The sequence below is a fragment of the Panthera uncia genome, chromosome E1 (assembly GCF_023721935.1).
Source record: "Panthera uncia isolate 11264 chromosome E1, Puncia_PCG_1.0, whole genome shotgun sequence".
NCBI lineage: Eukaryota > Metazoa > Chordata > Mammalia > Carnivora > Felidae > Panthera > Panthera uncia.
This window is the reverse complement of record NC_064814.1, coordinates 25,107,596-25,124,060: the sequence shown is the minus strand read 5'-3', so window position 1 is coordinate 25,124,060 and position 16,465 is coordinate 25,107,596. Positions and strand designations below refer to the sequence as shown.

Sequence of the window (16,465 nt, the reverse complement as noted above, 5' to 3'; positions counted from 1 at the left end):
TATAGAAAAGTTGTTAAGAGAGTAAATCCTAAGAGTTCTCATCAAAAGGAGAAAATATTTTTTCTTTTTTCCTTTCTTTTTCTTGTATCTATATGAGAAGATATATATCAGCAGGGAAAAACTATACTGGGCTGAATGAAAACTTAAAAAAATATATATCAAAATGGGGCACCTGGTTGGCTCAGTCGGTTAAGCGTCCAACTCTGTTTTAAAATTTTTTTACATGTTTATTTATTTTTGAAGGAGAGAGAGAGAGACAGGGCATGAGTGGGGGAGGGGCAGAGAGAGAGGGAGACATAGAATCTGAAGCAGGCTCCAGGCTTTGAGCTGTCAGCCCAGAGTCCGACGCAGGGCTCAAACTCATGGACTGCAAGATCATGACCTGAGTTAAAGTCAGATGCCCAACCGACTGAGCAACCCAGGCGCCCCAAACGTCCAACTCTTGATTTTGGCTCATGTTATGATCTCACAGTTCATGAGGTCAAGCCCCATGTTGGGCTTTGTGCTGACAGCTAGAGCAGTGCTATGAGGGAAATTTATAGCCTCTAATTCCTATACTAAAAAAAAAGGAAAAGTCTTAAATCAATCATGTAAACTCTTACCTCAAGAGTTTAGCCACTCTACAAATCAAAACCACACTCAGATATCACCTCACGCCAGTCAGAGTGGCCAAAATGAACAAATCAGGAGACTATAGATGCTGGAGAGGATGTGGAGAAATGGGAACCCTCTTGCACTGTTGGTGGGAATGCAAATTGGTGCAGCCGCTCTGGAAAGCAGTGTGGAGGTTCCTCAGAAAATTAAAAATAGACCTACCCTATGACCCAGCAATAGCACTGCTAGGAATTTATCCAAGGGATACAGAAGTACTGATGCATAGGGGCACTTGTACCCCAATGTTTATAGCAGCACTCTCAACAATAGCCAAATTATGGAAAGAGCCTAAATGTCCATCAACTGATGAATGGATAAAGAAATTGTGGTTTATATACACAATGGAATACTATGTGGCAAGGAGAAAGAATGAAATATGGCCTTTTGTAGCAACGTGGATGGAACTGGAGAGTGTGATGCTAAGTGAAATAAGCCATACAGAGAAAGACAGATACCATATGTGTTCACTCTTATGTGGATCCTGAGAAACTTAACAGAAACCCATGGGGGAGGGGAAGGAAAAAAAAAAAGAGGTTAGAGTGGGAGAGAGCCAAAGCATAAGAGACTGTTAAAAACTGAGAACAAACTGAGGGTTGATGGGGGGTGGGAGGGAGGGGAGGGTGGGTGATGGGTATTGAGGAGGGCACCTTTTGGGATGAGCACTGGGTGTTGTATGGAAACCAATTTGACAATAAATTTCATATATTAAAAAAAATAATTAAAAAAAAAAGAGTTTAGCCACTCTGGAAAACAGTATGGAGGTTCCTCAAAAAACTAAAAAATAGAACTACCCTACGACCCAGCAATTGCACTACTAAGCATTTATCCAAGGGATACAGTGTGCTATTTCAAAGGGACACATGCACCCCCATGTTTATAGCAGCACTATCAACAATAGCTAAAGTATGGGAAGAGTCCAAATGTCCATCAATGGATGAATGGATAAAGAAGATGTGGTATATATATATACAATGGAGTGTTGCCTGGCAATCAAAAAGAATGAAATCTTGCCACTTGCAACTACGTGGATGGAACTGCAGGTGTTATGCTAAGTGAAATTAGTCAGCCAGAGAAAGACAAATATCATATGACTTCACTCATATGAGGACTTTAAGACACAGAACAGATGAACATAAGGGAAGGGAAACAAAAATAATATAATAACAGGGGTGCGGACAAAACATGAGACTCATAAATATGGAGAACAAACTGAGGGTTAAGGGAGGGGTTGTGGGAAGGGGGATGGGCTAAATGGGTAAGGGGCACTAAGGAATCCACTCCTGAAATCATTGATGCACTATATGCTAACTAATTTGGATGTAAATTATAAAAAATAAAATAAAATAAAATAAAATAAAATAAAATAAAATAAAATAAAACAAAATAAAAAAGAAACCAGAAACAAAGAGCAAAATAAACCTAAAGCAAGCAGGAGGAAAATAATAAAGATAAGAGCAGGCATCAGTGAAATTGAGAACAGAAAAACAGGGGCCCCTGGGTGGCTCAAGTGGTTAAGAATTTGACTCTTGGTTTCTGCTCAGGTCATGATCTCACGGTTTGTGAGTTCGAGCCCGGCGTCGGGCTCTGTGCTGACAGCTCGGAGCCTGGAACTTGCTTTGGATTCTGTGTCTCCATCTCTCTCTGCCCCTCCCCTGCAAGAGAGTGCACAAATGTGCTCTCTCTCTCTCTCAAAAAAATAAAATAAAACTTTTTTTTTTAGAAACAATGAACTTCTAGCAAGACTGACAAAGAACAAAAACAGAATGTACAAATGATATCAGGGGTGTCACTAACACCCTGAAGCCATTAAAGGATAATAAAGAAATGCTACAAACAACTTTATATCCATAAATGTAACAAACTTAGAGGAAATGGACCAGTTTCTTAAGAGCCACAAATTACCAAAACTGACCCAAAATGAAATAAACAACCTCAGTAAGTCCAATTACCATTAAAGAGATGAAATATGTAATTTAAAAACATCAAAAAAGAAATATCCAGGCCCATATTCACTAGAGAATTCTAGTAAGCATTTAAAGATGAATTAACACCATTTTTGCACAATCTCTCCCAGAAGAGAGGATAAGAGTGAGAACTTCCCAATTCATTTTAAAAGCTAGTATTATCCAGATACCAAACTTAACAAAAACAGTACAAAGAAAACTAAAGACCAGTATGTCTCATGAGCATGGACACTAAAATCCTCCACAAAATATTAGCAAATGGAATCCAGCAATGCATAAAAAGAATTATACACCATGATGGAGTGAGATTTATTCGAGGTGTGCAAGGCTGGCTCAATATTTAGAAATCACTCATTGTGGGGCGCCTGGGTGGCGCAGTCGGTTAAGCGTCCGACTTCAGCCAGGTCACGATCTCGCGGTCCGTGAGTTCGAGCCCCGTGTCAGGCTCTGGGCTGATGGCTCGGAGCCTGGAGCCTGTTTCCGACTCTGTGTCTCCCTCTCTCTCTGCCCCTCCCCCGTTCATGCTCTGTCTCTCTCTGTCCCAAAAATAAATAAAAAATGTTGGAAAAAAAAAATTAAAAAAAAAAAAAAGAAATCACTCATTGTAATTCACCATATCAAACTAAAGAAGAAAAATCATAAGATCATATCAATTGACACTGAAAAAGCATATGACAAACTCCAATACCCACCCATGATAAAAAAAAAACTCATAAAAATAAGAATAGAGGGAATTTCCTCAACCTGATGAATATCATCTAAAAGAAAGGCTAACATACTTAGTGATGACAAACTAAATGCTCCCCGTCTAAGATCATGAGCAAGACAGAGATGTCCTCTCTCACCATTGTTACTCATCCTAACATCATTGTTACTCATCCAGAAATTCTGGCCTTTGCAATAGGCTAGAAAAAGAAATAAAGGCATAGAGAATGGAAAAGAAGAAATAAAGCTGTCCCTATTTGCCGATGACATAGCTGTCTATGTAGAAAATCTCAAGTGATCTACAAAATCTCGTAGAACCAATAGGTGAGTTCATCAGGTCATGGGATCCAAGATGAACACACAAAAATCAACCACATTTCTATATACCAACAATGAACATATATGAACCAGAATTTAAAATGCAATTCCATTTACAATAACTCCAAAGGAAATGAAATGCTTAGGTATAAACTTAACAAAATATGTAGCGGATCCTTACACCAAAAATTACAAAATGCTGATGACAGAAATCAAAGAAAATTTAAACAGTTGCCAATCCCTCCCAAATCTGAGTTCTAACCTATTTTGCTGAAAACCAAATTTTTTTTCCCAAGGGGATGGAGACTTTCCCTGAGGCCCAGCTCTCTGTCTGAAGGGATCTGGAAGGATCATAACATGGCCTGATACCCAGATACAGAAGGCATTTCTATTTCCCAACCTCATGGATGAGAACGAAGAAAACAGCCAGAGCACACTTGTTGCAGTTTTTCAAGCCACCACAAGATGGTGATAGTGGCCATTTGCAGAGCTTCTCTGGAGACCCTGTTCAAGGACTTAAAAATAGTTCTACTCTGGGGTGCCTGGGTGGCTCAGTCGGTTGAGCATCCTCCTTCGGCTCAGGTTATGATCTCGCAGTCTGTGAGTTCGAGCCCCGTGTCAGGCTCTGGGCTGACAGCTCAGAGCCTGGAGCCTGCTTTGGATTCTCTCTCTCTCTCTCTCTCTCTCTCTCTCTCTCTCTCTCCCTTCACCGCTCATGCTCTGTGGTTCTCTCTCTCTCTCTCTCTCTCTCTGTCAAAAATAAATAAACACTAAAAAGCTAATAATAATGATAATTCTACTCTAACAGGATTGCTTCTCAGTGGCTGAGTCCCTCCTGGGTGATTCAAATACCCTGATCCTGGCCACCCCTGGGTGTTAGAAACAAACCCATTGTATCCTCATGGCCTTTCCTTTTCAGGCTGAGTCTTACATCATCAGCTATGCGTGTGGGGTCACTTTGTCTCCTTTGGGACCAACCAGAGGTGGACCCAGACATTCACAGGTCCAAAGCTCAAGATCCAACCAGGGGTCTGGAGCCCAAAGGGCAGTTCAGACTAGAATAAGTCGGGGCCCTAATACCCTGTGCCTGGAGGACGGAATAGAACCAGGCAGAAAGACAAGACACTTCTGACTCTACCCAGGGCTTCAGCTTTATTGAGAAGCAGCGTCCGCAGGGCTCTTCTGGATTTCTTACCCTTGGAAGAGATAGAAGGACCCAGTGCCCCCTACTGAACATGGCCAGCTGGCTTAGAACTTGGTGTGGTGACAGCTGGCAATGCTTCCTCTCACCTCCCATGAACAAGGGAAGCAGCTTTTTCAAAGATATAATTGGTGCCAGCAAGGTCTGAGGAAAGGCATCTGAGGAGGTGAGAAACCAGGAGACAGAGGTGCTGGGACCAAGAGAGATGGGCAGACATGGGCTGGAGGCTGGGGTGGGAGGGTCTACCTTGCAGCATGGGGAGAGATGTCTGTACTTTGACTCTGGCCTGGCATCCCAGGAACATTCTCAAAAATGGTCTTTAACATTATCTCTATGTTGAATTGTTGACACAATCGCAGGGCTGCATTGAATTGTCTATCCTATGTACTTATACGTGTGTTTTATTTCTACTAACGCACACATACATTAACACTGTAATTCAGGAATCATTTTTATAGCCCAATTAATTATACCTTATGACCATTTGTGTATCAAAAAGTTGATTCATGAACTTCACACATTTAAAATATGCCATAATTTTTTTTTGGTCCCCCGAGTACTCACACTCTCCCTTCAGTGCCAGAGTGGTCAGCACCTCTGCAAGCCCCAGTGCCCACAGCCCAGGGGCCCCTGCTGGCATCCTGAAGACAAGCTTGTGCCATTGGAGCCACCGCACTCGGGGCACCCGGTCCAGGCAGATAGTGGGACTCGGCATCCTACAGGCTGGCATTGGGAGCCAAGCCAAGCTGCCACCTCTTCCAACTCTAAAATACACTGTAATTTTGGGGGCGCCTTGGTGGCTCAGTTGTTTAAGCATCTGACTTCAGCCCAAGTCATGATCTCATGGTATGTGGGTTCAGGCCCCACATCAGGCTCTGTGCTGACAGCTCAGAGCCTGGAACCTTCTTCAGATTCTGTGTCTCCCTCTCTCTGCCCTCCCCTGCTCACACTCTGTCTCTCTCTCTCTCTCTCTCTCAAAAATAAATAAACATTAAAAATTTTTTAATTAAAAAAAATATATATATACCGTAACTTTTGTAACCCTATTTTGGAATCTCTCTTTTCTTAAGATGCTGAGAGCTTCACAAAATAAAAGTGGCCCAGGCTTCTCTGGACCTCAGGGGGACCATGAAGCCAAAGAGGAATAAAAAAGATACTTCTGATTCTAGTCCAAGGAAAGGGATAACATTTGCCTTTAACTTGATCTTTGCTTCATTATTTTTTGCTTGCAAAAGAGAGACCCAATTCGCTGTGTGGATGGTTCCCATGCTATTTCATGCTCAGCCTGCTGACCTCCTAGGCTTTTACTCTGCATTTCTCTATAGCAGCCTTTAAAACACCAATGTTCCATCAACTCTGGAAGATGTAGTGGGAGGTGACAGGAGGTGGTGAGTTTTTGGATCCTCCCGTGTTGAGTCCTCACATGGATCTTCCCTCATGTGCAGGCTTGAGGGTTGGAGAAGTAAATCGCCACTGGGTCAAAAACACTTGTGTTAGGGAAACAGAGAAACAGAACAAATAGGAAAATTATGAAGAGTTCATTATAAGGAATTGGCCCCCATGGTTATGGTAGATGAGGAGTACCCAAGAAAGTAATGGTATAATTCATTCCAAGTTCAAAGGTCTAAGAGCCAGGAATGCAGAGGGCAGGAAAAGATGGATGCCCTAGCTGAAGCCATCAGGCAGCAAGGGGCAAATTCCTCCTTCCTCTGCTGGTCATTGAAGTCTACTCAGATCCTCAACAGATTGGGTGAGGCCCACCCACCCAGGGGAGAGCAACTTACCTCACTGAGTCTGCAGATTCAAATGCTAATTTCATCCAGAAACATCCTCACAGACACATCCAGACATAATGCTCCATCTGAACAGCCAGTTAAGTTGACACATAAAATTAACCGTCACAGCACATACTCAAACCTAAAGTCAAGTTTCTGCTGTTTTTGCACTGCCCACTCGGTGGACCTTCCAACTTTTCAGGGCAATCAGGAGCTGGCAGAAGCTGAAGTGTTTTCAGAAAAAGAAGAGGCACTTGGGAAGTGAGAGAGGAAGAGAGATGGTTGTGGGTGGAGAAGTTTCAGGAAACAGTGAGTCCCTGTCAATTTTCTCAATTTGGGTTACAATGGCCACTGGCTGCCTGACAAATCCTCTCATTCTGCTTCCTGGGTCTGAAGATTGTGCTTCTCCCCCTTGCTGTCTCTTGGCCACCCTCTCCCCACCAGAGTTATGGTACGAGGGAAAGACGCTTGAGCAGTGGAGCCAGAGGAATCTGGATTCGGATCCTGACATCAACCCTTATAACATGCTTCTGGTCAGTTTATTGATTTTCTGAGCTGTTGGCAAGGTAGCTAGAAGGGGGAGAGATTATGCAAACTCTTTGTTATATGAAGAAAGACCAAAATGACAACTGCCCCCCCGCAAAAAAAAATCAAGCAAAGTTTCAGAGCTATAATTTCAAGGTTTGGTTTTTTGTGGGGGTTTTTTTGTTTTTTTTAATTTTTAATTTTTTTTAAGAGAGAGAGAGCAGAGGAGGGGCAGAGAGAGAGAGGGAGACAGGGAACCCGAAGCAGGCTTTGCACTATCAGCACAAAGCCCAACACAGAGCTCAAACCCATGAACCGTGGGACTATGACCTGAGCCATTCGGATGCTCAACCGACTGAGCCACCCAGCCAGAAGCAATTGTATAGGACTTTCAAGGATCAATCATAAATGTGTTGGGCCTTGCTCCTTCTGGGATCACTCACTCTGGGAGAAGCTAGTTTCCATATCATGAAAACACTCATGCAGTTCTCTTGCACAAGGAGCTGAGGTCTCCTGCCAACAGCTATGTGAGTGTGCCATCTTGGAAGCAGATCCTCTAGGCCAGTCCAGGCTTCAGATGAGTATAGCCTTGGCCAACATCTTGACCACAACTTCATGAAAGAGATGCCCTGAACCCAAACCACCCAGATAAGCCACTCTCAGATTTGCGACTCTCAGGAAGTGTGAGGTAATAATTGTTTGATATTTTTATCTGCTAAGTTTTGGGGGAATTTGTTATGCAGCAATAGATATCTAATCTAGTTGGACTTGCCTGGGGTCAGTGTCTGCAGCCAATTCAGTTCTCGTTTATTTACTCAATCACTCATTCACTCATATAGCAAATATTTATCATAAGCCGACCATTTGTCACATACTACAGTTGGGCACCGGGTTATTCCGTGGTGAATACAACAGATCCCAAATGTTGCTATGATATATCCTAGTGGGGTGGGGGAGTGGAAAGAAACCACCAAAATAAAACATAATAACAAGGTTTGGTGAATTATGGAGGAAATAAACGGAGACCAGTGATTTAGACAACAGGGTGACCCCTAGGAAGGGTGATCAGGGAAGGCTTTCTGAAGGGGTGACATCCAAGGTGAAATCTAAAGGGTAAGAAGGAACAAGCAATGAGAAGAGGTGGGCAAAGGATCCAAGGAAAGGAACAAGCAAGTGATAAGGCCCTGGGGCAGGACGGGCACTGTGGCTGGAGCACAGGGCACACTGGGGCAGGGGGGCAAGATGGAATTGCAGAACCCAGCAGTGGCTGAGTCCTCTTGGGCTATGTAGACCAACCAAGAAGAGTAGATTTCATCTGAAGGGCATGGGACAAAGAGTGTACTAGCTACTATTGACTTTTGTTGAAGTACTCTCTTGCTGATGAGTGGGAAAGAGGAAGGTCAAGGCACTGGGGGGACAAGGAAGAACAGGGATGTCACCATCGCACTGGGAAGAGAGAGTACAGTTGTAATGTCAGGGGGAAGAGGGGAAATAGGAAGATGGAAAGTGCTAGAATAAGCATTAAGTGGAGTGACAGAGAGAGGAATCCCTGGTGTCGTGGTCTGGTTGCAATAACACTGGAAATATTGTTGTCTTTGATCAGGATAAGATAGTGCAGGAGAGGACCAGATCTGGGGAGAGAGTGTTTAGGGGGAAGTTGATAGACTTTGTTGTGTAGACCTGGTTGTGCATGACAATGCTGAGAAGCTGGAATAACCCAGGCAAGATGTTGGGCCCTGAACCTTGACCTGCTTCACTACCATTTCCAAGGTAAACTCATTCCAAATCCATCACGTCATGTGAATGAGCCACTCTGAGTTAAGATAGACTTGCCTCCTCACCTCCAGGCAAGGACCTTCCCCCATCCTGCACCTTGAAGAGACGCCCAGTCACCACTGTGAACCCAAAAGAGACAGCAGCAACTTGTGTTTGGCGGACCACCATCTTGTTACACAACCACCCCTCTGTGCCACTGGCTGGAGAGGACAGGCCCAGCCTCAGCTTCACGTGTCCCCATTTTCTCATCAGTACCTCCAATCCCTGCATCCTCTTGTCCATTCTCAGTACTCTCCCCTGCAAGTCACAGCAGAGTGGACTTTGCAAAGAATAAAGTAAAAAGTGAGGTCCTCATGTTGGTGACAGCTGCTCCATGTCTATGTCTGGAGAACAGAGAAACACAGCCTGAGGGATTTGTACCCTGGTTGGGAAACCAGAGTCAAAATGAGACCTTTTTTTAAAATTTTTATTTATTTTTGAGAGATAGTGTGTGAGCAGAGGAGGAACAGAGAGAGAGGGAGACACAGAATCTGAAGCAGGCTCCAGGCTCTGAGCCTGAGCTGTCAGCACAGAGCCTGAAGCAGGGCTTGAACTCTTGAACTGCAAGATTCAAGATTATGACCTGAGCCAAAGTCAGATGCTCAACCGACTGAGACACTCAGGCACCCCAAAATGAGACCTTTGAAGGAATGTGAGGTCACAGTGCCAACCTGTGTGGCTAGAGGAGAGCAGGGGTCCCATGGGGGACTGTGGAAGTGCTTGGAGCTGCAGGTTGGGGGGGTCCTAACACCACTGTGGTCACCACTGATGGGTGCTCTGGCCTTTACCTCCTGAGCACAAGGAAGTGACGTGTCACAAGGGTGTGGGTGGCCCACTGAGGAGGAAATGCTCTGATGTGGCTCCGTAGTGTGGGGGTGAATGTGGATAGTGAGAGGAGAAGCTGTGGGCTGTGGAGAGGGATGGCAATCCCACGCCGGCCCTGGACCCGGATCGGGACCTGTCCACAGATTGAGAAGCACGCAGGGCACCAGGTCCTGGGCTCTGCACCAGCCCATGCTCTTCTGTCCCCAAGCTTCCTCCACCCTGACCAGTTCGAGTGACCATGGAAGAAGACTGTGGGGACCAAAGACAGACTGAACAAGGAACCAAAGAGGCCTAGGAAAGCAGAAGTGGGACGTGGAGACCAGACCTTCTGTGAGGAGGCTTGAAAGTGTTCCCCCTCAGGAGCCTGACATTGCTGTGGGTGACGTCTGTGCCATAGAAATGACCCTGGGGAATGGGAGGGCATGGCTGCCTACAGCTCTACTCCTTCTACAGGTCCCAGGTGAGTGGGGCTGAGCCTGGGCAGGGAAGTCGGCCCTTGGTGGGAGGGAGGGCAGGGGGAGGTGGGGAGAGAGGGACCCAAGGGGAAGGAAGGAGGATGTGGGAGGGAGGAGGGAGAACAGAGAAAATTCCAGGAGCAGCCAGCTACTGCCTCAGCAGTGACCAGTAGGATTCAATGCATGAAGCAGGTGAATCTTGTCCACTGTCTTGGACTGAGCAGCACCGATGAGAGGGAATCTGTGTCCACCATTAACGTCATTGTCACAGTCAGAAGTGATGTCTTGGAGCATCATGTGCACACGCGGGCACACACACACACACACACACACACACACACACCATGAACAGCCTCTCCTTGTCCACTCTGTGACATCCTCTCCCTTGGGTCTCAGGAAAGGACTGTCTCCTGCCAAGGCCTCCTCCAGATCCTGAGGGCCCTTGAGGGACCCAAGAGGCACCTTGACCCCAAAGCCCACTGACCCAGGCCCATCTGATGAGGGGCCCACACTTGGCTGTGTTTTCCAGGCTGTTCCTCTATAAGTGGCCCCACCTCCGTGACGGGCACTGTGGGGGGATCCCTGAGCGTGCAATGTTCATATGAAGAGCAATTAAGAGAAGTTTCCAAATACTGGTGCAAAAGGCCATGTTTTTGGAAAACTGTGGAGACCAAAGGGTCAAACAGAGAAGTGAGGAATGGCCGCGTGTCCATCAGGGACCATCCTGCAAGCCTCACCTTCACAGTGACCTTGGAGAACCTCACAGAGGATGATGCAGGAATATATCGGTGTGGGATCGATACATCATGGTTAGGAGGATACTTGCAAGACCCTGCCGTCCACATTGTGGTGTCTGTGACCCCAGGTGAGCTGTACACACCCCTCCCCCAGCACCAGTACTAGGGCCCCTGAGACTGGGGCCGGTCACCCCGAACCTTCAGGAAAGTGGTGACACGTAGGCTAGAAGAACAGGGAGAGGATGGGGCTGGTGACGCGGGACACCGGGGAGGTGTATGTATGTGCTCTTGTGGGCGTGTCTACATGTGTGTGTCTAGATGTATGTGCATTCATGTGTGCATGTGTTGTGTTGTCTGCACACTCACACAAGCACACCCCTGGCTGTCGTAGGTGCCTCTGTATGCCACACCCTGACACACTGTCAAGCCTAAAGCTCTCCCGGGAAGGGGGATGGGAGAGGCCCCGAGTCTGAGGTCAGCTGCCTTCCTGCCCTGACAAGAGTCCTGTCTACTCTAAAGGGACCCTAGTCTCCTCCTGGAATCTCTCTATCCTCCCAATGGGAAACAGGACCCCTCAGATATTTCTTCTTCACCCTTATAGGCTGCCCATGACCCTGGGGCCCTAGAGAACATCACTATGTCATGGATGGTTCCTGGGGCCCCAGCCTCACAGCTGTGATTTTCAAGGTCTGCAGCAACCTCGAGACGGCCCAAGAATGAGCTCCAGACCCTGATCTGGAGCTTCTGTGACCATTTGGGAACCACCCCGCCCTCCAACTTGACCCTCCCCCTCTTCTTCTGGCACCTCGTCCCCACAGGAGGGAACCCAGAGAAACCCCTGAAATGGCTCCCCTCAGACAAAGGAGAAGGAGGAGAAAATGAGTTCTCAGGTCTTATGGTCCCAAATATACCGAATAAGTCTTCTTTAATAGAACCCTGTTTTTGTTTCCTAAGAACCAAATGAAGGTCATCCCTCTAAGTCTGTGGATTTTTATCTCGTGTTCTTATTCTGCTGTTGTCCCTGGTTCCTCTGTGGGAACTCTGAGGTCCTTCTTGTGGGTCTTAGTTTGTCTCTCATACATGAGGCATTTCCCTCCCATGCCCTCTGTTGGTTTCTACTCAACAGTGAGGAGCTGAGTGTCCACAGGCGTCCCTGGGGACCTGAGGCAAAGACCTTCTTCTCATTGGCTTTAAGACAGGCCACTTTCTATGGGGTCCACTGGGTGTGTGTCTGTCTCCCTAGATCGTTCTTTCTGGTCATTCCCTCCCCCAGAGAGGACTGTGCAAGGGCCGCCCAGGTTCGTAGGCCTGGCTGACAGTTCTGGGGGCCGAGTGCACTGAGGGCCAGGGTTTCCGTCACTCATCGCAGACTCTGCTGAATGTGCTCTTTTGTGATCCTCACCCCAGACATCTCTCCTACAATCTCTACAGAGTAAACCTCACCCCATCCTCTGCCGGGGTGCACGTGGTGTGGCTGTGGCTGAGCCTGAAGCCATGTGTTCTGTCCATGCACTGGAATCTCTGAGTGACCAGGACTCTGTGAGTCAGAACCACACAGTTGACCGAGTGGGAGACCCAGGGGGAGGGCGGCAGGCCTGATGTGTGCTTCCCTCTCAGGCTCCACTGAAGCCCCCAGCATCATGAGGTCCACCAGCCCCCCAGGCCTTCACAAGACCCTGCCAGCACCCACGGGGAGCACTGCGATCCAACAAGAGACCCCCAGTCCCAGCCGACATCCCGGGTAAGAGGCTTTCATGGGGAGACTTATGACACCTGACTGATTTCTAGACCACACGGGGAGCTGAGGAATGAGGGTGCGTCTCTCTCAGCCCAGCACCCTCATTATTTACCAAGTCCACACCTAACTGTGAGGGTCCCACCTAGTGCCAGGCACTCTTCTGTGGATACAGCTCTGAGCCACTGAGACACATCCTGCTCTGACAAAAGTGAGGGGTGGGATTCACACAAGGACTAAGTCAACATGCTCATCATGATAAGTGCGTATTCATGATGGGTGCTTGGAAAAAATCCATCAGAGGGGTCGGGGAGGGCACGTGCGGGAGGGGGACAGGCAAGCTATTTAATACACAACCACGAGGGAGAGGACATTTCACTGGGGACCTGCAGGATTTAGGGAGTCGCCACTCAGGTGTCTGCAGAAATGGGGCTCCAGGGAGAGGTAAGAGCAAGCATCAAGAGTTTTACAAAAGACACCTTCAGGGCTCGGCCCAGGCCAGGTGCTCTGGGGGCCGGTGGCCCTGCCCTGTGCCCCCTCCTTCCCCCGTCCCCCAAGCCCTGACCAGAGTGGCATCCTGTCGAACACCAGGCCTCTGAGGGAGGCGAGAACTGAGCCATGTCATCTGTCCCTTCTATCATCAGCCACTGAACCAGGTGCCACACAGGTGCCAGATGCTCATTGCGAATAAAACTAACATTTCCGAGCCCTCGTGGGAGATACTGTTTACGGGAGAGCAGACACCAGACAAATAACCCTGATACTGATTTCTAGTCCACAGACAGGGTAACCCCCAATGCAGAAGGCTGAGGTAGAACCCTCTTCCTGGCCCAGGTCCCACGTCACTCCCTGGGGTCTCCCTCACATCACTCCAGGGGCCGGGCCCTTTTTCGTGTCCACCGTCCTGTCTCAAGGCCACCTGTTAGCCTGAGGGGTACGGAAGCAGTCTCTAGTGTGGGGCTGCCATGCCATGGACCCACCTGGGACTCATCTCCGCATGGGTTGTTGGGGTCTCAGGACATGGGCACAGGGACAGAAGGAAAGTGGAGGGTACCAGGGCCTCTCCCTGAGGATGTGGCTCACTGTCTGTCACTGTGTCCCCCACAGGTCCCTGCTCAGCAGCGTCAACTTCTTGCTCCTGGTCTTCCTGGAGGTGCCCCTGCTTCTAAGCATGCTCAGTGTGGTCCTCTGGGTGACCAGACCTCAGAGGGGTTCTGGGGGATGGGCGGAGTCAGCCTAATTATGAAGACCAGTAACACCTATTGCCCATTGATGATCTGTCCGGGAACACAGCGCCCCTCATGGATGGGAACGGCCTTCTGACCAATACATCCAGCTGTTGTCCACATTTCTATCAGAATACTCTGTATGGGAATGCAAGCTGGTGCAGCCACTCTGGAAAACAGTATGGAGGTTCCTCAAAAAACTAAAAATAGAACTACCCTACGACCCAGCAATTGCACTATTAGGCATTTATCCACAGGGTACAGGTGTGCTGTTTCGAAGAGCACATGCACCCCCATGTTTATAGCAGCACTATCAACAATAGCCAAAGTATGGAAAGAGCCCAAATGTCCATCAATGGATGAATGGATAAAGATATGGTATATATATGCAATGGAGTATTACTCGACAATCAGAAAAAATGAAATCTTGCCTTTGCAACTATGTGGATGGGACTAGAGGGTATTATGCTAAGCAAAATTAGTCAGAGAAAGACAAAAATCATATGACTTCACTCCTATGAGGACTTTAAGAAACAAAACAGATGGACATAAGGGAAAGGAAACAAAAATAATATAAAAACAGGGAGGGGGACAAAACAGAAGAGACTCATAAATATGGAGAACAAACTGAAGGTTATGGATTGTGGGAGGGGGAGGGGCTAAATGGGCAAAGGGCACTAAGGAATCTACTCCTGAAATCATTGTTGTACTATATGCCAGCTAATTTGGATGTAAATTTAAAAAATTAAATTAAATTAAATTTTAAAAAAAGAATACTCAGTAAACTTTTTTGGTAACTTTTTTTCTTGCAATGTATCATAGACACAAAAGAATGTATCCAATAAATGCATACTCTTTTTAAAATAATTTTTAATGTTTATTTATTTTTTAGAGAGACAGAATGTGAGGGAGGGAGGGAGGGTCAGAGAGAGAGGGAGACACAGAATCTGAAGCAGGCTCCAGACTTTGAGCTATGAGCACAAAGCCTGATGCAGGCCTTGGACACACAAACCGTGAGATCATGACGTGTGTCGAAACCAGGAGTCAGGCGCTTAACCAACTGAGCCACCCAGGTGACTCTCCAACATATTAAAAAAAAAAAAAAAAAAAAAACAAGCCAAATCACATTATAGAAGTTGTTATTTTTATTGTTGTTATTGAGTTGCATGAACTCTTTATATATTTGGTATATTAACCCCTTATCTGATATATGACTTGCAAATATTTTCTCCCATTCTTTTGGCTATCTTTTCATTTTATTGATTGTTTCTTTTGCTGTGCACAAGACTCTAATATGAGGGGCGCCTGGGTGGCTCAGTTGGTTAAGCATCCAACTCATCACGAACATGCACACTTATCTTGATGAGTGTGTTGACCTAGTCCTTATGTGAATCCCCCCACTTTTGTCAGAGCAGGATTGTGTTTCAGTGGCTCAGGGCTGTATCCACAGAAGAGTGCCTGGCACTTGGTGGGACCTTCACAGTTAGGTGTGGACTTGGTAAATAACGAGGGCGCAGGACCAAGAGAGACACACCCCATTCCTTAGCGCCACCACCCCCCCACCCCCGCCCTTGTGGTCTAGAAATCAGCCACAAGTGTCATAAGTCTCTTGGTTTCAGCTCAGGTCCTGATATCACAGTTGATGAGTTCAAACCCCGAGTCAGGCTCTGTGCTAACAGTGTGGATCCTGCTTGGGATTCTGTTTCTCTCTCTCTCTCTGCTCCTCCCCCACTCACACGTGCTCTCTCTCAAAATAAATAAACAAACATTTAAAAAACAAGCAAGTTTTTAATATGCAGCCCAGTCCTACTTATTATTAATTTTTGCTTTTGTTGCTTGTGTTTTTGATGTCATTTTGATGTCATTTCCAAAACTCTGTGCCAAGACCAACGTCAAGATGCTTTTTTCCCTGTTTCCGCCTAAGAGTTTTACAGTTTCAGGTGTTACATTTAAGTCTGAATCAACATTTGGAGTCAGCATTTGTGAGGGGTCCAAGTCCGTTGTTCTGCACGTGGTTCTCCAGTTTTCCCATCACCATTTCTTGAGCAGACTCTTCTTCCCCCCTTGCCACTCTTGGCTCCCTTGTCAAAGGTTAGTTGACTTTACATGTGGGGAGCTATTTGTGGGCTTTCAATTCCGATCTAGAGGTTTTTATGCCAGTACCATACTGTTTTGATTACTGTAGATCGGTAATATGCTGTGTGTCACTACAGGACTGAGCCTTCTTCTTCTCTCAGCCTTTCCGAATGTGCCCCAGACCCCAGGACTTCCAGGAAGACCTTCTCTCTCCACAGCTGGCTCTGGACACCTGGGAAGAAATACCTTCATCTGTTCCCCAAAGTTGCTCTTCAAGGGGCACCCGGGTGGCTCAGTCAGTAAGCATCTAACCTTGGCTCAGCTCATGATCTCATGGTCTGTGAGTTCAAGCCCCATGTCGGGCTCTGGGCCAACAGCTCAGAGCCTGGAGCCTGCTTCAGATTCTGTGTCCCCCTCTCCTGCTCACGCTGTGTCTCTGTCTCGGAAATAAAAT

General features: G+C 46.8%; 1 protein-coding gene across 1 annotated transcript; it reads left to right on the top strand.

Moving 5' to 3' along the window:
• Positions 1-9,798: 9,798 nt before the first annotated feature.
• Positions 9,799-14,434, top strand: CD300C (CD300c molecule). Its single transcript, XM_049637747.1, has 4 exons — positions 9,799-10,242; positions 10,767-11,102; positions 12,592-12,715; positions 13,817-14,434. Exons 1-4 carry the CDS (start codon positions 10,182-10,184, stop codon positions 13,947-13,949), a joined length of 654 nt encoding a protein of 217 aa, XP_049493704.1. The 5' UTR covers positions 9,799-10,181; the 3' UTR covers positions 13,950-14,434.
• The last annotated feature ends 2,031 nt before the right edge of the window (positions 14,435-16,465 follow it).

Excerpts from the sequence above, each read along its gene's own strand:
- CD300C (XM_049637747.1), top strand. The coding sequence starts at position 10,182 with ATGACCCTGGGGAATGGGAGGGCATGGCTGCCTACAGCTCTACTCCTT. Across the intron at positions 10,243-10,766 it reads ACTCCTTCTACAGGTCCCAG|GCTGTTCCTCTATAAGTGGC; the intron begins GTGAGTGGGGCT and ends TGTGTTTTCCAG. Across the intron at positions 11,103-12,591 it reads TGTGGTGTCTGTGACCCCAG|GCTCCACTGAAGCCCCCAGC; the intron begins GTGAGCTGTACA and ends CTTCCCTCTCAG.